The sequence below is a fragment of the Terrapene carolina genome, unplaced genomic scaffold (genome assembly GCF_002925995.2).
Source record: "Terrapene carolina triunguis isolate 2854851 unplaced genomic scaffold, T_m_triunguis-2.0 Scaffold211, whole genome shotgun sequence".
Taxonomy (NCBI): Eukaryota; Metazoa; Chordata; order Testudines; family Emydidae; genus Terrapene; species Terrapene triunguis.
Genome location: NW_020664562.1, coordinates 2,833,315 through 2,857,176, shown reverse-complemented (window position 1 = coordinate 2,857,176; position 23,862 = coordinate 2,833,315). Strand labels below are relative to the sequence as shown.

Here is a 23,862-nt window from a genome sequence, read left to right as displayed (position 1 = left end):
GGGGGGGAGGGTTGGGGGTTCTGAGGGGGGCAGGAAGTGGGAGGGGCAGGGGCGGGGCTAGGGCAGGATGGGGGCGGGGCTAGGGCGGGGCTCCTCCCATCCTCTTTTTTGCTTGCTGAAATATGGTAACCCTACAGTTGATTATGTAAGAATAAAAGGAGCTCAGCACGAGTTGCAGATCCTAAATTAGGATTGTGGTAGTGCCAACTAGAAAAAAAAATCAATTTGTAAACAGAGCAAAGAGGATCTGAATCACTGAGAATAAATAAGAAAATTAACAGGTTCTTTTCTATAGTCAACTGAATAACCCCTTTTCCTTGACTTTATTTTATTAATGCTGCCATAGATCATCTTGTACTTTATTTTAGGTTGTTCTGTAAAATTTGGAAAATGCCTTTATATGACTTCTGTAATATTTATGCAGGTGAAAATTAAGTGGGCCGAGTAACATTTGCATTATATGCATCTGATGCTCAGTCTGTTAGGAAAACTGGCTTTTCTGGTTTTATTAAAAATTTATTGCCAACAGGCTGAACATTTAGAAATGATATTGAAGGGTGCTGGCTCACACTTTAACCAGATTGCTGATGTATCAGTTTTACATTACCAACATTGCACTGGAAAATTGTTGGGGGAGTTCACAGCTTTTTAAAACAATTATAATTTTAGGGTAACATTTTACCAAGAGCTTTGTTTGCTAGAACTTTAATTTTCAGCTTGAGATACTCCAGTGGAATGTTCATACAGTGGAGGATAGGAATGGGTTCTGATGGCTTTGTGTATATTATGTCTCTAGCTTGGCACACCTCTCATGTGTAAAACTGTTAGATAATGTACCAGTATGAAACTTTGATCCTTACCATCTTTGGCAGAGAAGAGAGTTTTGGGAGTGGACCAAAACCACCACTGAGAGCCAGGGATTTCATGGCCAGTAACCCTGAGCATTTGGAGATACTGAAGAAGATGGGAGTCAGTTTGATTCACCTCAAAGATGGAAGAGTACAATTAGTGCAGCATGCAATTCAAGTAAGACCCACATATATTTTGTAGAAATCTTGGCCCATTGAAATCAATAGAAAAATTCCCAATGTCTGCAATAGGAGCAGATTTCATCCCTTGGTTTCATTCTCTACTTCCACAGTTTGGGTTGCTTAGTTTTAAAAAGGGACCTGCTGAAGCTTTCAGCATACCTTTTTACCTTTCCTTTGTTGCTACATGTGATAAATAATATTTTTAAACTGGTTTAAGTTTTTTTGCCTCTTTTTCTTCAACTTTGTCTTGCCATTATCTCTACTTGTTACAACTGGTGCCCCATTTATGTTGCAGCAAAAGACTTGGATTGTGCAACACCTGCAGAAATTAATATCAATTTTTATTGTATTATTCATTTTCATATTTAGTTCAATCAGTAATCCTTGCATTTGTTTAATTGGGTATTACATGCAGTTTTTTGCTGTCTGTAAACTTAATTTTCAGTGTGCTACAGTTTTGCACTAAACAGCATAATAGAATTTTTTTTTGGAGGGAAAGCTGCAGATTTTGGTAGCTTGGACATTTGTAGGGTGACTAGATGTCCCGATATTTGGGGCTTTTTTTTTTATATGGGCTTCTATTACCCCTGTCCCAATTTTTCACACTTGCTATCTGGTCACCCTAGACATTTGGCACCTGAAGAATGTGGGAGAAGAATATAAGCTTTACTAGCATGATCAGAGGTGCAGTTCTTAAGTGTTATCAGCTGTAGATTCAAAGTTAACCAGCCCTCCAGCAAAGTTAAACTATTGTTTCAGGCTGTCTGCAGATTCAAGCAGACATCACTGCATGAGTTTGCATACAGGTCACATTTGGAAAGTTTTCTTTGCTGCCATTAAGAATAAAAACTTCTTTTTTAAAATGAATGCATAGATTGTGAGGCATAATTTTGTTAGTTTCCGCAGCAGATTTGGCAGTCTCTGAATTGTAGAAGATATAGTGCCCTAATTAAGAGCTCATTGTAAGGAGAAGCTGGACTGAAAGAGAGAGCACTTGTTCTAACAAATCTAAAAATAGCACAGACAAGGGGGAAAAAATGAGTAGTTTAAAAAAATTACAAATGTGCTTTAGAGTAAAAATTCCCCCTTCAAATAGCAAGATCATAAAATAATTACTAAATCATTTTAAGTGTGTATTTCTAGTGTTTTATTTAGATTGGCATCAAGCTCTAGATAAAGCGTAGTTTTATTTTTCAATTTTTATATAATAGAACAAAAGTATCTTTTTCAAACAGTACAGTCCTGGCACTACATATGTATGTGAATGGATTTTTTTCATTATAGTAAGAGAATGTAATATTTAAGTCTCGCAGCATCCCAGACCTGGATCACTATCTAATATAGTATTGGCACATTTGTATATGTGACGTAAATAAATTGATATTTAAAAGATTAATTTGATGTCTATTTAAGTGTGTCTCTAGAAATTAAGTTGGTGCACCTAATGTATCATAGTAGCCCAAGGATACATTAAGGTGGATGGTTTCAAATACATTTTGGATTTAGAGTTTATAATCTTATACTTGGCTTTGTCAAAATTCACACAAGCCCCTAGTTTGGAGCATAAAAATTATTTTCAGGATTAGAGAAAGAAACCAGAATGCTATCAAAATAATTACCCACTTTTGTAAAGTAAAAAATGTTAAAGGGCACATGAAAGGTGCTGTACAAATACATAAGCATTGTAATTATCAGATGATATTTTTTGGAACTACTTTAGCAGTATGACAAAACCCTAATGTTGGTCTTCAGTGTCATCCAGAAATTTCTAATTGGTGGTGTTTCTAGTATGAGTGTTTGACCAACTGTGCAACACAAATAATTCGAACTTATTTTTACCTTTCACATTTTTCTGTTTATTTGATAAAGCATTAACAGTTTAACTCTCTGCAAACCATATTTTGTTTGAAGACTGCTTTAATAGTATGGATTTACCACAAATTCCAGATCAGCAAAATAACACATTCATGTATTTTACACAGTAGTCAAAAGACACTAGTTATTTCTCTTATACAAAAAGGAGTCAGTCAACTTGACCACATATAAGTCTATCTATTACATTAGTATTTTTCTTTAGTTTAAATTTTAAAGAAAACGTCAGTTATCTTATTGTAAACATAATTCTGTTACTGATAAAGAAAAATTAGATTTTTTAAAAAGAATTTTTGGTTTTAATAGTCTGTGCTGTTTAACTCTGGCATTTCTCAGACTGGACAATGAGAATTTGTTTAGATTTGGCATCAGGTTTTCTGCTGCAATACCTGGAAATAGACATAGCAGGGAAAGGTTTATTAGTTTAAAAACAACTATTTCCACTGCAATTTAAAAATAATCAAACTTATATAAACTGGAGATTTGGAAAAAATGAATTTTGTGACAAATTTGATAGATGTTTAAAGTATAATTGTTAACAAAGAATTACAATAAAACAGCTGATGGAAAAGTCATGGGCCTCTGGGAGCTAGACTTTAGAATGTAGTGCTCTCAATTACTTTTTCCTTCTCAGCCTGGTTGATTGGAGGCAATACTGACAGATTCTGGAAGAAGCCAGCTCTTTTTCCAGGAGGTTGGCTTGGAGGGGCGACAGTAAAATTTTGGTTCTGCAAAATATTTAAGAAGCCACTTACCCTAATATCTTTACTCCTTAGGCAGCAAGTTCACTTGATGCTGAAGATGGTTTGCGATTCATGCAGGAAATGATTGAACTGTCCAGTCAGCAACAAAAAGAGCAGCAGCTACCTCCACGTGCTGTTCAAATTGTTTCCCACCCATTCTTTGGCAGGGTAGTATTGACAGCTGGGCCAGCACAATTTGGAATGGACCTATCCAAACACAACGTAGGGGTGTGTATAATGTGAAAATCTTAAGAACATATGATTTGCTCTTGAATTTTATTTATTTGTGCTTTTTCTCTGTTGCATTGGTCTTAATTTTCTAGTATTGCATTTATTTCAAAATACTCAGCTAGCTCTTAGATTTATAATAGGCATTTAAATACTTATAAACTAGGGTGACCAGATGAGGGGAAGAAAATATCGGGACACATGCGGGGGAGAGTGCTCGCTGGCAGAGCAAAAAACAAAAAAACACAGTGCTGCTGGCGGATATTGGGACAAAATGCGTCCCGACACCGAAATATCGGGACGTCTGGTCACCCTATTAGAAACACAATCTAAAATTCTTTCTTCTGACTCAGACACTCTAGAGTTCAGTCTTTCTCTCCTTTGGCACTAGTCATGATTCAGACTCCACACACAGGTGCTCCAGTTGTTTTCTGAATGCTATATGTGGAATATAACTCTTGCATCCTAGAGGGATGGGCCAATGTAAGGGAAGAGAGCTTGTCAAGCTGCTAGGATTCAGCATGGCTGCCGCTCATTTGTGAATTTACAACATTTTAAAAGTTTAATGAGGATTAGGCTCTCCTTAGGCCATCAGAAGTCCAGAGAAAGTTCCTTTCTAGATAAAGACAAAATGGGGAGAAATTACTTGTCCCCTTTGAAGTCAATGGCAAAACTCCCATTAACTTTAAGGGGGGGCAGGATTTCAGCCCACAGAGTATATACTCTAGATCTAAAACAAAGTTCTAAGGATATCTGTGCTCTCACAGGGTTTGTGGTGATATAATCTTAACCATAAATTATTCTGTATTTTGTTGACTGTACTTAAAGGCTATTATAAGATGTTAGTACAAACATAAAAGGTTACAGATGTTGGCCCATGTGAAAACCAAATCAGTCCAAAAATTGTTGATTAGACAACTTTTTTGAGCATCTGTCATAATAAAGACTCTAGGATAAAGGTCCTATAGTATGCTGGGAAACACCAGATGACTTTTTGGGATGACTGGAAAAATTATAAAAGGTAGGAAACATTTACAGGCTTTACTCCAGTATTTTAAATCATTACATCTCTCAAACAGACAAGAGGATTTGTTGCAACCAGTAAACCTTACAATGGATGCTCGGAGATCACTAATCCTGAAGCAGTGAAGGAGAAAATTGCTTTGATGCAGAGAGGCCAGTGCATGTTTGCTGAAAAGGCACGAAACATCCAAAAAGCTGGAGCAATAGGGGGCATTGTTATTGGTAAATAAAACTATCCTTATTGTTTTGTACAAATGTAACCTGTTTTTTCTCCCAAGATTATTTAGATTATATATAAGCATATTTTCAGGGCTGGCAGGCATCTGTGAGCAGTCGGTACAGAAATCCTCTTATTGGAACAAATGAGGTGTGTATACTTAATATCCCGCTTGCACACAAGAATGGAGCCAGACAGAAACCTACTAGTGGAGAAATTCAGTGAGGGGGTTTGTTCTGACAAATCGGAAGTTACAAATTAACTTTTGTTTGCAGCTGAATGTTGTGAAATGAAAGAGAATGGTTGTTCTATCGCAGGGGTGGCCAAACTTTTTGGCCTGAGGGCCGCATCAGGTTTTAGAAATTGTATGGAGGGCTGGTTGGGGGGCCGTGGCCCACCTCCTATCCACCCCTCGGACTCCTGGCCCATCCAAACCCTCCGTCCCCTGACCACCCCCAGAACCCCTGCGCCACCCCATCCAACCCTTCCTGTCCCCGACCCCTATCCACCACCCCGACCCCCCGTGGCACTGCAGCTGTGCAGCACAGAGCACTGGGTCAGGCCAGGCTCTGCAGCTGCGTTGCCCCAGGAGCTCGCAGCCCTGCGGGGGAGGGGCCAGGGCTGAGCATCCCGAGCCAGGAGCTCAGGGGCCGGGCAGGAGGGTCCTGCAGGCCGTAGTTTGCCCACCTCTGTTCTATCATCTTCATTCCCTCGCCTATGCTTTCCCAGTTAAGTTAGTAGTTCTAGAGAAGAATGTACCATTTACATCCTTATTAAAAGTTGAGTAACTATTCTTTCAGTATTGAAAAAGAGAACTGCTTAGTAGCAATCCTGAAAAGATGTACATTGAGACCTTTTACATTCAGGAATGTATCTGCTCATGAAATAGCTTTTTCCTTCTAGGTCCAGCACTATTCTTGACTTTCCACAGCCAGGCAGGCATCCACCAGCCATTGAGCCTTTTGGGGCAAATTGAAAATACAAAATTAAAACTGCTGGAGATGCCAAAGAATATTCCCTCCCACCTGCAAATTCTCATCACCATCTTAGGCAAGCAAATAGAATTGAAATACATTCCACCTTTCAACTTAACTTGCTTCTGTCCCCACCAGGAAATAAGGTTAGAAAATTGTAAATCTGGGGAATTCTAATTAAACTGTAGCACATTCTCTGAAATTCCCACACCAGCTCTTCAAGCTACCTTTATCCAGTGAAATGGGAGAGCATCAATCTGAACTATATACAGAATGGAAAAGCTTACTCTGACTTTCTATTGGCTAGATGACAATGAGGGAAGCAGCAGCGACACTGCTCCTCTATTCCAAATGGCTGGTGATGGAAAGAATACAGATGATATCAAAATCCCCATGCTCTTCCTGTTCAACAAAGAAGGAAATATTATACTTGATGCAATCAGAGAATATGAGTCTGTAGAAGTGCTTCTCTCTGATAAAGCAAAAGACAGAGGTAAGGGCAAAGCCATGTGTGTCTTATTATTACTTATCTTTATCTGTTGGCATAACGTGAAATATAAAAACAAACAATGGTTCTTATTTTCTACCTGAAAAAATAAGTGAATTGGGATTGAGGTGAAAATTCCGTCTGACCTCCATAATTCTAGTTTGTTGAATTAGTTTCATTCAAACTAACAATCTCTTAGAATTTCCCAATACATGTCCAACTTGAAACACTTTAAACAAAGTCCCAAATAGAAAAAGTGAACATTATAATTTTGGTGTAACAAATTTGACTAGTAGTGCTACAGCATGTGGTTTTTTTTTTTGTTTTTTTGTTTTTTTTTAACCCTTAAACCCTTTTTTTCTTGGAAGAGATTTTCATATTCTGCTTTGATATCAAGGTAGGAATAGGCTGTGTGTGTTTCAGGATCCTGACTTGTAGATGCTTCTCAGTTCCAAGTGATTTTCTTCATAGAATCATAGAATACCAGGGTTGGAAGGGACCTCAGGAGGTCATCTAGTCCAACCCCCTGCTCAAAGCAGGACCAATCCCCAGACAGATTTTTATCCCAGATCCCCCTCAAGGATTGAACTCACAACCCTGGGTTTAGCAGGTCAATGATCAAACCACTGAGTTATCCCTCCCCCGCCTTCATATCTGTAAAGATAGACCTGAGTTTTCTCACTGCAAAGACCAGGCAAAAGTGGTTCTCATTGAGCATTTAATTTCAGAAAGGAAATCAACACAAAAAATGAGGGTCAGTTAAACAGAAATTAAAAGGTACAGCACCAAAAGTAAAATCCCTGCAAGCTGCATGGAAACTTTTTAAAGACACCATAATAAAGGCTCAACTTAAATGTATACCCCAAATTAAAAAACATAGTAAGAGAACCAAAAAAGAGCCACCATAGCTAAACAATGAAGAAGTAAAAGAAGAAGTGAGAGGCAAAAAGGCATCCTTTTAAAAAGTGGTAGTGAGGAAAATAAACACATTAGAGGTGGTTTTGGAACAAATTGATAAACTAAACAGTAATAAGTTACCAGGACCAGATGGTATTCACCCAAGAGTTCTGAAGGAACTCAAATGTGAAATGGCAGGACTACTAACTGTAGTCTGTAAATCAGCTTCTGTATTGAATGACTGGAGGATAGCTAATGTGACACCAATTTTTAAAAAGGGCTCCAGAGGTGACCTATTTAACATATTCATAAAGTGATCTGGAAAAAGGGGTAAACAGTGAGGTGTTTACCCCATTTGCAGATACAAAACTACTTAAGATAGTTAAGTCCCAGTCAGACTGCGAAGAGCTACAAAAGGATCTCTCAAAACTGGGTGACTGGGCAACAAAATGGCAGATGAAATTCAATGTTCATAAATGCAAAGTAATGCACATTGAAAGACATGATCCCATTATTTTATATGTATAGGTGGGATTTAAATTAGCTTTTACCACTCAAGAAAGAGATCTTGGATTCACTGTGGATAGTTCTCTGAAAACATCCACTCAATGTGCAGTGGCAATCAAAAAAGCAAACAGAATGTTGGGAACCATTAAGAAAGGGATAGATAAGACAGAAAACATATTGCCTCTATGTAAATCCATAGTACGCCCACATCTTAAATACTGTGTTCAGATATGGTCACCTCATCTCATAAAAGATGAATTGGAAAATGTTCAGAAAAGGGCAACAAAAATGATTAGGGGTATGGAACAACTTCCGTATGAGGAGAGAATAATAAGATGGACTTTTCAGCTGGGAAAAGACACAACTAAGGCTAGGTCTACACTACAGCGGACTTCCGACCTAAGATACGCAACTTCAGCTACGTGAATACCGTAGCTGAAGTTGCGTATTTTAGGTCGGCTTACCTGGCGGTGAGGACGCGGGAAAGTCGACCGCTGCCGCCGACTCCGCTACCGCCTCTTGTCGAGGTGGAGTTCCGGAGTCGACGGTAGAGCCATCAGGGATCGATTTTACCGCGTCCTCACGAGACGCGGTAAGTCGATCCCCGATAAACCGATTGCTACCCGCCGGATCGGCGGGTAGTGAAGACGTAGCCTAAGGGGGGGGAATATGATAGAGGTCTATAAAATCATGACTGGTGTGGAGAAAGTAAATAAGGAAGTGTTATTTACTCCTCTGAACACAAGAACTAGGGGTCACCAAATGAAATTAAAAGGCAGCAGGTTTAAAACAAACAAAGTATTTTTTCACACAACGCACAGTCAACCCGTGGAACTCCTTGCCAGAGGATGTTGTGAAGGCCAAGGCTATAACAGGGTTCAAAAGAGAACTAGATAAGTTCATGGAGGATAGGTCCATCAATGGCTTTTAGTCAGAACGGTAGGGATGATGTCCCTAGCCTCTGTTTGCCGGAAACTGGGAATGGGCGACGGGATGGATCACTTGATGATTACCTGTTCTGTTCGTTCCCTCTGGGGCAGCTGGCATTGGCCACTGTCAGGAGACAGGATACTGGACTAGATGGACCTTTGGTGTGACCCAGTATGGCTGCTGTTATGAGATTAAAGTTGTCAGTACCAGTAATTTTACATGATATTAATTATCCTGCTTGTGTGGTTCTATCCATTCCATCAGTGTAGATAGTGGATATATTTTCAGTGAAAATGCACAGCTAGGAGATTATTTCTAGACTCTCTTTTAGCAAACTTCCCCCAGATAGAATTTAAATTCTGGTAATACTGCTTTTTCAAACAGGCTATTTGGGGAGCAGCATATGAAATTTAACTTCTCTAGTAAACTAACATTAGCACATTCATTTTCCCCCATTGTATTTCCAAAGCTGAAACCCAAGTTACAGCACTTCTGGATTCCTCACATGGAATCTTGATGTCCACCTATTTATACCAGCGGGTGAGCTGTTCAAAGTAGTTCTTTGCTATTAAATCCTTTCTGGGGCAACTGCAGTATAAACAAACCAATCCTTCGCTTCCACCAAACACAAGAGGATATTATGTGTTATGGATTTTTAATGCATATGTGCTTTTTCCCCTTCTTGTGCTACCATTGGAATTTCAGCAACAATATTTAAAGGTAAAATGATTCCAAACTACATTATTGATAGCAGTAAGTATCTTATATTAATAATCAAGTTATATACAGTTGGACTACCTAGAATTCTTGAAAACAGTTTCCTTTATTTAGCAGTATCAGTTTTCTTTAGTTTTGAACATTTACGTAATTGAACCAGAAGAACCTTCTAACATTAACATAATGGGGAGCCAAGGTACGGTGCAGTTTTATGTACTAATATGTCTGAATTTAACTTTAAAAGAATAGATCATAGCTTTGCGAGTTTATCAAATGAAGACCTTGTGGCTGTACCCACTACCTTCCATGGATCTTTGGGCTGCACTAAACTCCAGTCTCATAATTCAAGAGCCATGGTGGGCTGGAGTGTACACTCATGATTAACAAGCGGACAGCAGTGACATAAGAGCATTGCTAGCTAAGCATGAAGAACCACTACAGATGCTAGTACCCTGAATTGACTAAACTTATGAGCAAATGATAAATTAACTTCATAATTAAAGAACAGTATTTGCAAAAGGCTTAATATACACCGCTCAAAAGGGACTAAGATTCTCCATACTAATAAAAATCTGAACCTTCATAAGTTCTGGAATAAGATCAAGGGAGACAATTGAAAATAAAATGTAAGTGTTCATTTTCCAGTGTATTTCAGTTGCCTTTTGAAAGTACTTACAAAATTCTTTTTTTTTTTTAAATAAAGATCTGGAAATGGAAAACATGGACCAGAAGTCATCTGAAAATGATTCACATAAGCAGAGACCAGAAGAGACTTCAGCATCTCAGGACCTCAGCTTGGCCAGTCAAGAGCCTGAGGGAGAAGAAAGTTCTGATGTTACTCACCTTGATTCATTATCTCCGGTTGATGCAGACAGTGATAGCATTTCCATTTCAAACCAGGAGTCCTGTATCACAGAAATCCATGAGGCTAATGTTCAAGAGACAGAAAGTACAGAATTAGATAACCAGCCTCAGGAACAATCTCAGACTGAGACAGATTCCAGCTCCAATGTTAATTGGGATAATAAAGTCCAGCCTATGGAATCCATATTAGCAGATTGGAATGAAGATATAGAAGCATTTGAAATGATGGAAAAGGATGAACTATGACTTCTAATAACTTATTTGTGGATAAACAAAATGGTGAATTTGTTGGGTAAAAGTAAGGCCCTAATATCTAAGAATTAGAAATTGTTCAGTATTGTGATGAGCAACCAGGTTTCGCCTGGATAATATAATAGAAACCCAGCACATGTTATAATTTATATAGTTTTAATTTTTCCTGTTTTGAAATGGGAATGTGCAATTGAACTGTTTGTATGGCTCTGTTGCATGGTGCTGTAATACAGGAGGTTTCATTCAGGGAATTAATCAGATTTCTGCATTCCAGGCATCCGGAGAGCAGATTGCCTTGGCCTCTGGAAAGGTAGAAGTTGAATGTAATGGGATTAATGCACCACTTGTTGGCTGGTTATGGCACTTGAAGGCAATAGTCAGAGGCTATTCTAGTTGAAGGTGCAGTTTCACTGATAAAGGCCTTTATGGAGAGAAATAGGTGAAATTGTGAGACATTTCCAGCTGTAATGTCTTTAAGACACAGCTAGAAACAGCTCAGTTTGTCCTGACATTTATATCCTAATAAGATATAGCAGTGTTGCTTATCACTCCTTCCATCTGTTGTTTTGAAGAATGACCAAGATGACTTGGATTTTTCCTCTTCTGCTCTTATTTCAACTAGAGAGGCTGTATAAACCAAAGGTAACATGCTCTACTAGGAAGCTCTTTTAGGAAAATTAAGAAAGCTTTGCTAATTAGAGGACTAGTACATAAAGGTTCACAGTGATTATGAAGATTGTTACTTGAATTAAGGTAAATTGGGCAAAACACAGTTTAATACAATTTTTCCTTTTTGGCCTTCCATGCTTAGTTAGCAAGCTTAAAACTACCTTAAAACACACAACTTAGCATTATTATTGTTCTCTGAAAATAGATAATAGATGAGAATTTCAATGACGATTTCTGTTTTCTCTACAAGAAATATATCTGTCTACACTTGGGCAAGAAGGCTAGTATCAATAGTGAAGCACAACTGTTTACCTTTAGCTGTTGGGTCCATAATTCAAAATTTAGTGGTGTGAAGTCAAAGAATAATTGATACGATACTTCTGTTTTTTGTTGTTGTTTTTTAAACACAGGTAAGCATGGTTCCTAATTGATCATGTTTTCGGACGCATCCTCCAATTAAACCACAAATCTGATTAAGCAAACAAGAAGCAGTTAGCTTAACTGTGTCCAAATTAAAACTGCCAAAATTCTAGTTTAAGTTGATATATAGACACGGGTTTTAGTTAATTATGGCTCAATTCAGTATTTAATCAGTTTTTTCCTTTTCAGAGAGAGACTTAACACTGCCTATATCATGCACCAGACTAAAACTGAAAGTTTTTATATTTATATATAATCTTTATACTGGCAGACAGATGTATCCCTGTCTGAAGTGCACCTTTCATTTTACTGGTGAGATTAAAATGTGCCGAATATGCAAATGTCAATCAGTTCAGCCATACTGTATTGTACTTATGTATATTCATATATGGTTTCAAGTCCCAGACAAATGTTGTATACATGTAATCTGACAGTGACACTTGCTCTCAAGAGTATCAAAATGCACAAGTACCTTTGAGAGCATGTTAGTCAATCATAATACTATACAGAAATTGAATGACAATTTAACTGAATAGAGGTGTAGTTAACTTTGAGATAGTGAAGCAGTAGGGAACTAGTGAATAAGTGTCCTTTTAAAACTTAGTTTTAATTTCTTTGCACAAATAACTATGGAGGTTTGGGCTTAATATATTGGTACAGTGCTGAAGCTTAATACTTTGTCATTTTAGACTGAGGGATTGATTTTAAAGGATGGGATTATTCCTCAAAATCTTTGAAGTGTCCTTTGTAACTTGGGTGCCCAGCTCATGCAATTGAGGCATGCCTGGTATGGCCACAGAATCCATTGACTTCAGTGCGTGTTTTTCTGGGCAAAAAGTGATGTGGCTGCAAGTGGCCAATTGCACCATAGGGTGGTGTAGTTCAGAAATCCTAACTCTAAAAAGGAGTTAAATATTTCCAAACGTCAGAATGTAGTGCCACTAATAAAAGCTGCACAGGTTCTGTGTTTATATTCTTTAGTCGCTCCATTTAGGTATTTTTAAGGATTGTAGGTAAAGTGGTTCTCTGGTCATTACATTAGCAAAAGGTTTGTCAAATTAAATTTTAATGACAGCTCAAGTTTTCAGTTCCTTCCTGCAGAAAGTGATTTAGTTTTTAACTCTAAAATTTGTCTTTAGAAACATTATTAGAAGTTGATCCTTTAATTCTCCCTGTCACCACAAGGTAATCTTTTATGACTGACTAACCTTACATTAAGTGTAAACACCGGCACGACAGTTCTGACACAGGCACATTCCATCCTTTGAAGTGAGGGATTAAGAGAATCCCTTGCTATCATTTTTGAAGCATCTCGAGAGTGGTGGTCTACCTCAGATAAATGTTGTCCCCTTTTTTGAGATAATTTAACTTTACCTTTTTAAGTGACTATGACCGCCATAGATCCATGGTTTACAGAACTGAATCAGGTAAAGTTGACCTTTTGGGAAAGAAAAGGATAAATTAGGGGACAATTTTATTCAGGTTTTTTCACTGTGTCTTTCCTAATAAAGATGGAAATAGACTTTGGTTTTAACCTCTTCGTATCACTCTAAAAATACAATAAAATTTTCTGTAACATGTTAATGCCATTTTAAAAAGCAAAAGGAATATGTGATTGAACAGAAGATAATTTTGGAGAGGGGAGTAGGGTGTACTTTGCAAATTTTTAAAAACTTTCATTGTGCTTAGAATATTGCTCTTGCATCACTGTAAGTCAATATCATGTGTATGATTGTGCTATTTGGTTAACTAGAACACGTACATCTTATTCCCTCATGTAATTCAAAGAACCAATTTAATATCTCCTTTGATGTTAAAGGAATATTCTCTATTTACACTTACTGTTTCATAATGAAGTTTTAAAATAAGATGAGCATTGTTTCTCCTCCTCCTCCCACCGTGGTTTTAGCTGAAGGCTTATCTTTAGTCAGTGAAACAGTGTGTGTCGAGATTGTAGTAAATGTTAACAGGACACCTTATGCAAAGGCTTCAGTCAGAACATAGAAAAAACATTCTGTGAATGAAATATTGTATGTTCAGATTTTATAGGATTTTTTACCAGCCCGATTTACATCCGTATATTTTCTTATGATGTAACTTACGAAATATCTAACAACAGGTGCTGTAATACTACTGTTGGGTTTTACTGTCTGGTGATAAGTGTATACAATATTTCTAAGAGCAACTGTGTACTGTGATGTAAAAGTCTGGGCTAAAATGTATATAATCCTTGTATATAATTGTGTACTGGATTATAATTGCTGATTGTAAAGATTTAATAAAATATGTAAATATTCTGGTCAAACTACTTTGAGAATTGCCTGCATGATCCACATCTTCCCCTTCTGGAAAGCTTCATCCCCTACAGTATCAAAGGATATAGGAGGAGTCCTGGCCCATCACTCATTTCCTTCCGGCAGCCAAAGAATCTAATCACAACCTCCTCTAACTGTTTGTTTAGTACCATTGAGGTGTACATCTTCCAGTTTAAATAACTGCTTTAGTCTCAGTTGAGAGGGACTAACTCAGTACCAGTGTGGCTAATAAGGTAACATGTTGCACATGGTATCCTTCTATGGTGGACACACACATACGGAGCTTCACTTGTGCCAGGGAGATGCTCGGCAAAGAGCCTTGTGCTTTGTTCGCATGAGCAGGGACTCACCTCACCTCCCAAACTCAGGTCTCCTGCAAGGCTCTACAAAGGATAAATTGCTCAAATCAGGCTAGATCTGAGGCTATGTGGGTAATTAAAACATTGGAACAACATGTGGTGGGGTCTCCATTGCATGAAGACTTTCAATCAAGATTGGATGTCTTTCTGGAAAGTAAGCTTTAGGTCAACCACAGCCAATGGGCTTGATGTAGGAAATACAGGCCATAGACTTTTACCTAGTATTATACAGACAGTAAGATCAATGCTCATAATAGTCCATTCTGGCTGTTAACTGTGGTAGTAGTCCCTGCACTTCTTTCTGAAGACTGAATCCTCAAGAGAGTAGGAACCTATTCTTCCTCCTCGCAGGATGCAGTGACCTCAGCTACTATCTCCCCTCTTAACTAGCCCTGAAAGATTTTGAAATCTGTAACCCGCCTATCTACAGCATTATGCTTGAAACTGACAGCTGTTGAGAGAAAACTCAGACTGTTTGATTGCATGGCTGCTGTGACTCCAATCCTTCATTGAACGGTACCTTATTGTAATTAAACTGGCCAAAGACTTGGATGCATGGGGTATTCCAAATCTACTATGACCCACAAGTCTACTCTTAGCAAGAATAGTTTCCAGGTAAAAAGGTTTATTCTTAAGCTATTAATGCATAGCATATTCCTAGCCTACTCGTTTTCAAAAGGTAGCATTCTACACTTGGACCTGAAATCCCTGCAGCTGTCTGAAGCCTTAACATGGCAGGTTTGTAAGTGCAAGAGTTACCAAGAAGCTGTAATGCTTCTCCTAGCTCAACTGGGGTTTGCGAAATGTTACAGGGGGAAAAATTCCCTAATTGCAGACAGAGCTGTCCCTAGGGATCCCGGGCAGCACGGGGCCTGGAGCCCCTGGACTTCCAAGAGCTAAGCAGATCAATCACACTGAGGAGATTTATACTTCAAGACTCATTATAAGAAATGGAAAGGGGGGTGGATATTTTTTGCTGTTTTTAAAATTAAATAGGCAGCTAGTGTTGTTTTTTAAATTATTATGAACAAGTTTAAGCTTTGTTGTACTGTGCGTTGTTTGCCTGGACTGCTCAAAACCTGAATGCTTATGTAGGAAGAACTCTGAGTTGGCTTCTTAAATACCTTCTTGCTGTTTCACATCTGATACTCCTTGATGAAACATAGGAGCCTTGTCTTATAACAGACTTAGTCAAAGTGATTCAAGCTACAAAAGTGAGATCTTGGAAGAGTGTTGCCATTTTCATAATGTAATAAAAATACTGTAATGATAAATAATAATTAACAATAGTGTGTAATAAGCATGTCATTAAAAACAAATTTTATATTTCCAAGATCACTGCTTTTATAATTTACTCGGGTAAAGGAGACAATCCCTGGAAATACTCATTTTTAGGAGAGGGTTCGTGAGACTTGACATTTTAGTGAAAGGGGTTCACAGGTTGTTAAAGTTTGGGAACCACTGATCTAGATAAACCCATGCTGCAAAATGGAAAATATTCTCTACTGGGGCAATCTGCAACCAGACTGAGCTTGGGTCTGCTGCTGTTCCATCTCCTACTACTGACAGAGTCCATCCTGCTGCAGATTCCCTTTCAAGACTCCACTCTGTTCGGTCATTTTTCAGTGAAGAGATTTCTATGACATGACATGCCTGCCATCTGTTCATAGACCCACACCTATGAGATTTAAACTACCCCTCAACACATTTAAATTTAAATAAAATTAATGGAGATATCCTATCTCCTAGAACTGGAAGGGACCTTGAAAGGTCATCAAGTCCAGCCCCCTGCCTTCACTAGCAGGACCAAGTACTGTTTTTGCCCCAGATCCCTAAGTGGCCCCCTCAAGGATTGAACTCACAACCCTGGGTTTAGCAAGCCAATGCGCGCGCACACACACTTTTTCAGATAGCTCTCCATCCTCCTTGTTTTATTGACATCAGAGAGGAGGGTTATTAAATTGGTGGGTGTTCTCATATACAATTTTCCCTGAGGATAGGGTGACCTTCCAGCCGCACCTGAAGTTTTAATCTAACAGCCTCAACCTCCCAACCAAACCAGAAGAATTACCAACAAAGACTAAGGCCAGGTCTACACTACTGACTTACATAGGTATAACTATATCCACTATATATAGATATATATGAATGAAAAATCCACAGCCCTGAGCGACATAGTCACACCAAGCTAACACACAGTGCTGTCAGTGCGAGGGCATCTCCTGTCAACATAGTTACTGCCTCTCGTGCAAGTGGAGTAACTATGCCGATGGGAGAAGCTCTCCCATCAGCTTTGGAGCATCTTCACTTAAGTGCTACAGCTGCACCAATGCAGCATTTTAAGAGTAGACCTGCCCTAAACCACATAGCTTGTATGTCAAGAGTGCACTGAGCTATTCTCTTAGTAGATTTTATTCAGTTGAAATGTCCCCTCATTTATTTGTAGCTTATGGGCATAAACCCACAGCTATGTAACAAATTGTAACATGTCTTGATGCAAAGTAAGGGGCTGGTTAAGCGTCACAGTTCTCAAGCCACTGAGCCAAAGCAACCACCACTAGAACTGGGCAAATAATTAATTTTTCGGTTTAGGGGACCAACCAAAAGATCCCTTCCAAAAAATCTGTTTGAAACCAAAACTTATTTTTTTCTTACCAAGACAGAGCTGAAAAATTCATTTCAGATCAAAACACACCAGAAATGGGGAAAAAAAACTGAAATAAAACAAAATTAAGTTTTTTGTTTCTCTTTGGGCGTTGTTCATGTTTGCTTAAATATAGCTAATTTTCAAAATGAAAAGTGAAATGAAGGATTGAAATGTTGTTTCTAAATGGTCAAACTAAACAGTTTAGACTTTTGCAAAAAAAAATTTTTGGCCCAAACTGCCAAATTTGACCTGAAGTCAGTTTCAGAGCTCCCGCAAAATGCATTTTCCAGCTACTGTACTATTCATTGAAAATTTTTACCAAGCTCTAATCACCACTGCTTGTCTCAAATATTGAAATGCACAGCTGCTACACAGAGTATCATCCATTCTTTCACACTCTGTTACTCCCTAGGAATAGCCTCGGAATCTGATGTTCTATGTGGCTGTTTGTCTTTATTTAATTAGATCTTCCACAAGGATGATTGCTAGTAAAACTTTCAGGAATGACACTCTATATATGTAGGCAATACTCAGAGTGAACCATGTACTCTGTTGTAATGAGTTCTTTGATTCCCTGTACAGCTCCACATGACCCAGCTCCACTTCTTTTAAGTCCAAGTGATGGAGTTTTAATTAAAAGAATGAAATAGCAGCCCATGACTCCTGTAGAATCTTGGGTCTAAACATTCAGTATCACAAGGAGTTTGTATGCCCAGAGTTCTAACAGCCAAAGGTCAGACAGGAGTTCCAGCTCAGAGGTGGATCGTATAGGCCTATCCCAAGCGTGTAGATCTTCCAGTTTGAGGCAAATAACCTGTTTAAGTGACTGTCTCGACTATAATAGGCAATCTTCCTATTTAAAGCAGCCCTGTTGTTTTGGCTCTGCCGTATTTCTGTAAAAACTTCCCCAATATCAGCAAAAGTGCAACTTAAAAAATAAATAAATTCTGACCTAACCTGGAGCTGGGGACAAGTTTCATTTTAACTGTGTTCAGGTACTTGTTAGGGATAAAATATTTTCATCCCTATCTCAGATGTTCAATAAGCCATTTACTTATTGAAAAATGAAAAGGTGCAGGTACTCTAAATGTGTCTTGGGCCGCTGAGGGACCAGTCTGCGGGCCAGTCCTATCTAATGTCTTCATTTAGGATGAGACAGAAGAAAACGGCAGTTTAAGTGCACACATACATAACTGTCACAACGCTTCTCAATTTATCTTAACAAAAATTAATTGTAAATTACTTACCATAGTAATGATGGCTCTTTGAGATGACTGCCTGCCTAGATCACTGCAAACAATGGATGCTTGGGCTCAGAGCCTTCGAATAGCAGTGTCCGGTGAGACTGCAAATACACCCTGCCCAGTGAGGAGTAGCTCGAGTGACATACTGTAGGGCAGTGGTCTCCAACCTTTTTACGCCAAGATCACTTTTTGAATTTAAGGGCAACCCAGGATCTACCCCGCCCTTTCCCTGAGGCCCTGCCCCTTCCCCAAGGCCCCACCCCACTCACTCCATCCCCCCCGCCCCATCACTCGCTCTCCTCCCACCTCACTCACTTTCACCAGGCTGGGGCTGGGGCTGGTGTGTGCACGCGATCTCTGGGCTGGGGCCGAGGGGTTCACAGTGTGGGAGGGTGCTCGGGTGCAGAAGGGGGTGAGGGGTGCAAGCTCCAGGAGGGAGTTTGGGTGCAGGGGGGGCTCTGGACTGAGGCAGAGTGTTGGGGTGCAGGAGGGGGTATAGGGTACTGGCTCTGGGACCGGAGTCAGGGCTTGGGGTGCAGGAAGGGGTACAGGTGCTGGCTCTGGGAGGGGGATCAGGAGGGGGTATGAGGTGCCATCTCTGGGAGGGGGCTCAGGGCTGGTTTGGGGTGCTGGCTCTGGGAGGGGGCTCAGGGCTGGGGTGCGGCCTCCCACCAGGCAGCATTTACCTCCAGCAACTCCCGGTCGGCGGCGCAGTGTGGCTGCCACTAAGGCAGGATCCCTGCCTACCTCGGCCCCATGCCACTCCTGGAAAGGGCCAATGTGCCCCTGCTGCCCCTGGGGTGGGGTGGCATGTGGCTCCGCACGCTGCCCCTCCCTGCAAGCACCGCCCCAGCAGCTCCCATTGGCTGCAGCTCCCTATTCCTGGCTAATGGGAGCTGCAGGGGTGGTGCTTACAGGCAGGAGCAGCGTGTGGCTGGAGACCGCTGTCCCCAGGGCTGTGGACCACGCTGGCCGCTTCCAGGAGTGTCATGGGGCTGGGGTAGGCAGGGAGCCTGCCTTAGCTGCAGCTCCGCTGCGCGGCCAGAGATCGCGATTGAATGGTTGGTGACTATGGCTGAAGGGGGTTATGTACTAAAGCAAATTAGCTTTGGTCTTGTAATGCGCTATAGAAGCAAATAAAACGTTAATAAGACTTTGGCATGCAGAAAGAGTTCTTATATCATGAAATGGGAAGGTGAGGCACTGTTTCTGGTCTTACCACACCAGATGCTGCACTCAGTTCTGGGCACCTCACTGTCAGAAAGACTGACTAACTGGAGGAAGAAGTCAGAGGAGAGCAACATACATGATTAAGGGACTGGAAATATTTAACTCATGAGAAAAGATTAAAAAGGAAAAGCTTGGGTAAATGATGGCCATCTCCCCAAGTATCTGATGTGTGTAGACACCATAGGGAGGAGTGTAACAAGGAACTGAGGAGGACATGAAGAAAAGGAAAATTTAGGCTAAGGATCAGAAAAATGTTGCCCAACCTCTATCAGTAGCAATAATCCCTCAAGGAAAATAGTGAAAATCCCCATCCCTAGAGACATTTAATATTAGATTGGACAAAACACTCAGCTGTTGTGTAGGAAAGTCAGACTCCAACTTGATTAGATTAGTTAGATGAGCTAAGATAGTGGTGAGAGGCAAAAAGGCATCCTTTAAAAAGTGGAAGTTAAATCCTAGTGAGGAAAATAGAAAGGAGCGTAAACACTGGCAAATGAAGTGTAAAAATACAATTAGGCAGGCCAAAAAAGAATTTGAGGAACAGCTAGCCAAAGACTCAAAAAGTAATAAAAAAAAATTGCTAAGTACATCAGAAGCAGGAAGCCTGCTAAACAACCAGTGGGGCCACTGGACGATCGAGGCACTCAAGGACGATAAGGCCATTGTGGAGAAAATAAATGAATTCTTTGCATCAGACTTCACGGTTGAGGCTGTGAGGGAGATTCCCAAACCTGAGCCATTCTTTTTAGGTGACAGATCTGAGGAACGGTCCCAGATTGAGGTGTCATTAGAGGAGGTTTTGGAACAAATTGATAAACTAAACAGTAATAAATCACCAGGACCAGATAGTATTCACCCAAGAGTTCTGAAGGAACTCAGATGTGAAATTGCAGAACTACTAACTGTTGTCTGTAACCTATAATTTAAATCAGCTTCTGTACCAGATGACTGGAGGATAGCTAATGTGACACCAATTTTGAAAAAGGGATCCAGAGGTGATCCCGGCAATTACAGGCCTGTAAGCCTGACTTCAGTACCGGGCAAACTGGTTGAAACTATAGTAAAGAACAAAATTGTCAGACACACAGATGAACATAATTTGTTGAGGAAGAGTCAATATGGTTTTAGTAAAGGGAAATCATGCCTCATTAATTTACTAGAATTCTTTGAGGGAGTCAACAAGCATGTGGATCAAGGGGATCCAATGAATATAGTGTATTTAGATTTTCAGAAAGCCTTTGACAAGGTCCATCACCAAAGGCTCTTACGCAAAGTAAGCTGCCACGGGATAAGAGGGAAGGTTCTCTCATGGATTGGTAGCTGGTTAAAAGATAGGAAACAAAGAGTAGGTATAAATGGTCAGTTTTTAGAATGGAGAGAGGTAAATAGTGGTCTGTTCTGGGACCAGTCCTATTCAACATATTCATAAATGAACTGGAAAAGGGGGTAAACCGGGAGGTGGCAAAATTTGCAGATGATACAAAATTACTAAAGATAGTTAAGACCCAGGCAGATTGCAAAGAGCTACAAAAGGATCTCTCAAAACTGGGTGACTGGACAACAAAATGGCAGATGAAATTTAATGTTGATAAATGCAAAGTAATGCACATTGGAAAGCATAATCCCAACTATACATATAAAATGATGGGGTCTAAATTAGCTGTTACCATTCAAGAAAGAGATCATGGAGTCACTATGGATAGTTCTCTGAAAACATCCACTCAATGTGCAGCAGCAGTCAAAAAAGCTAACAGAATGCTGGAAATAATTAAGAAAGGGATAGATAATAGGACAGAAAATATCATGTTGCCTCTATATAAATCCATGGTATGCCCACATCTTGAATACCGTGTGCAGATGTGGTCGCCCCAATCTCAAAAAAGATATATTGGCATTGGAAATGGGCAACAAAATTTATTAGGGGTATGGAACAGCTTCCATATGAGGAGAGATTAATAAGACTGGGACTTTTCATCTTGGAAGAAAGACTGCTTAGGGGAGATATGATTGAGGTCTATAAAATCATGACTGGTGTAGAGAAAGTAGATAAGGAAGTGTTGTTTACTACTTCTCATAACACAAGAACTAGGGATCACCAAATAAAATTAATAGGCAGCAGGTTTAAAACAAATAAAAGGAAGTATTGCTTCAAACAACGCATAGTCAACCTGTGGAACTCCTTGCCAGAGGATGTTGTGAAGGCCAAGACCATAACAGGGTTCAAAAAAGAACTAGAAAAATTCATGGAGGATAGGACCATCAATGGCTATTAGCCAGGATGGGCAGAAATGGTGTCCCTATCCTCTGTTTGCCAGAAGCTGGGAATGAGCGACGGGGATGGATCACTTGATGATTACCTGTTCTGTTCATTCCCTCTGGGACATCTGGCATTGGCCACTGTCGGAAGACAGGATACTGAGCTAGATGGACCTTTGGTCTGACCCAGTAGGGCCATTCTTATGTTCTTAGAGGTTCCTGAACCAGGGGTATGCATAGCCCTGGGGGTACATCCACCCATCTAGATATTTGCCTTGTTTTACAATAGGCTACATAAAAAGCACAAGCCAAGTCAGTAGAAAGTAAAATTTCATATAATGACTTGTTTATACTGCTGTAAATAATATACACTGAAATGTAAGTACAATATTTATATTCCAATTGTTTTATTTTATAATTATATGGTAAAAATGAGAAAGTAAGCAATGTTTCAGTAATCGTGCGGGGTGACACTTCTGTATTTTTATGTCTGATTTTGTAAGCAAGTCGTTTTAAAGTGAGGTGAAACTTGGAGTGCGCAAGACAAATCAGACTCCTGAAAGGGGTACAGTAGTCTGGAAAGGTTGAGAGCAACTGAGCTAAAACATCTTTTATGTCTCATCAGGTACAATATCTTAATTTGACTTAACTGATTGGTTTTTTTGTTTGTTTGCTTTTTAAAAAAAAGCTGGGTAATGACAAGCAGTTCCTTAAACACATGCAGTGAGTAATTATTGCCCATTGTATAAATATTAACACTGCATAAAGAGACAGTAACTGCATAAAGAGACAGTAACTTTTTAAACTAGTCATTCTTCTGCATAACTAGATACAATGGGCTAATTCCCTAATGCAGTGGTTCCCAAACTGGGGTTCATGAACCCCTGGGGGTTCACGAAATGTTACAGGGGGTTCTCGGGAAAAAATTCCCTAATGGCGGACAGAGCTGTCCCTAGGGACCCCAGGCAGCAGGGGACCAGCTGCCCGGAGCCCCTGGACTTCCAAGAGCTAAGCAGATCAAAGCAAGCATATCTATCACACTGAGGAGATTTAAACTTCAAGACTCCTTATAAGAAATGGAAAGGGAAGTGGATATTTTTTGCTGTTTTTAAAATTAAATAGGCAGCTAGTATTGTTTTTAAAATTATTATGAAGAACAAGTTTAAGCTTTGTTGTAACGTGCGTTGTTTGCCTGGACTGCTCAAGACCTGAATGCTTGTGTAGGAGGAACTCTTTCAGTTGGATTCTTAAATACCTTTATGCTGTTTTACATCTGATACTCCTTGATGAAACATAGGAGCCTTGTCTTATAACAGGCTTATTCAAAATGATACAAGCTACGAAAGTGAGATCTTGGAACAGTGTTGCCATTTTCATAATGTAATAAAAATACTATAATGATAAATAATAATTAATAATAAATAGGGTGTGTAATAAGCATGTCATAAAAACAAATTTTATATTTCCAAGATCACTGCTTTTTATAATTTATACTCAGGTAAAGGAGAAAATCCCTGGAAATATTCATTCGCGAGACTTGTCATTTTAGTGAAAGGGGTTCACAGGTTGTTAAAGTTTGGGAACCACTGCCCTAATGGTAGGCAGAGCTGTCCCTAGGGACCCTGGACAGCACGGGGCCAGCAGCCTGGAGCCCCTGGACTTCCAAGAGCTAAGCAGATCAAAGCAAGCATATCTATCACACTGAGGAGATTTAAATTTCAAGACTCCTTATAAGAAATGGAAAGGGGGGTGGATATTTTTTGCTGTTTTTAAAATTAAATAGGCAGCTAGTGTTGTTTTTAAAATTATTATGAAGAACAAGTTTAAGCTTTGTCGTAATGTGCGTTGTTTTCTTGGACTGCTTAAGACCTGAATGCTTGTGTAGGAGGAACTCTTTGAGTTGGCTTCTTGAATACCTTCCTGCTGTTTCACATCTGATACTCCTTGAAGAAACATAGGAGCCTTGTCTTATAACAGACT

At 39.6% G+C, this 23,862-nt stretch overlaps 1 protein-coding gene across 1 annotated transcript in view; it reads left to right on the top strand.

Moving 5' to 3' along the window:
• Positions 1-11,544, top strand: part of LOC113407338 (ER degradation-enhancing alpha-mannosidase-like protein 3) — a 43,844-nt gene extending 32,300 nt beyond the window's left edge. The window contains exons 15-19 of the mRNA XM_026655741.2: positions 829-1,026; positions 3,680-3,874; positions 4,954-5,119; positions 6,396-6,581; positions 10,330-11,544. Coding sequence (XP_026511526.1) covers positions 829-1,026; positions 3,680-3,874; positions 4,954-5,119; positions 6,396-6,581; positions 10,330-10,736 — 1,152 coding nt within the window. The 3' untranslated portion in view covers positions 10,737-11,544. The remainder of the gene's footprint in view (positions 1-828; positions 1,027-3,679; positions 3,875-4,953; positions 5,120-6,395; positions 6,582-10,329) is intronic.
• The last annotated feature ends 12,318 nt before the right edge of the window (positions 11,545-23,862 follow it).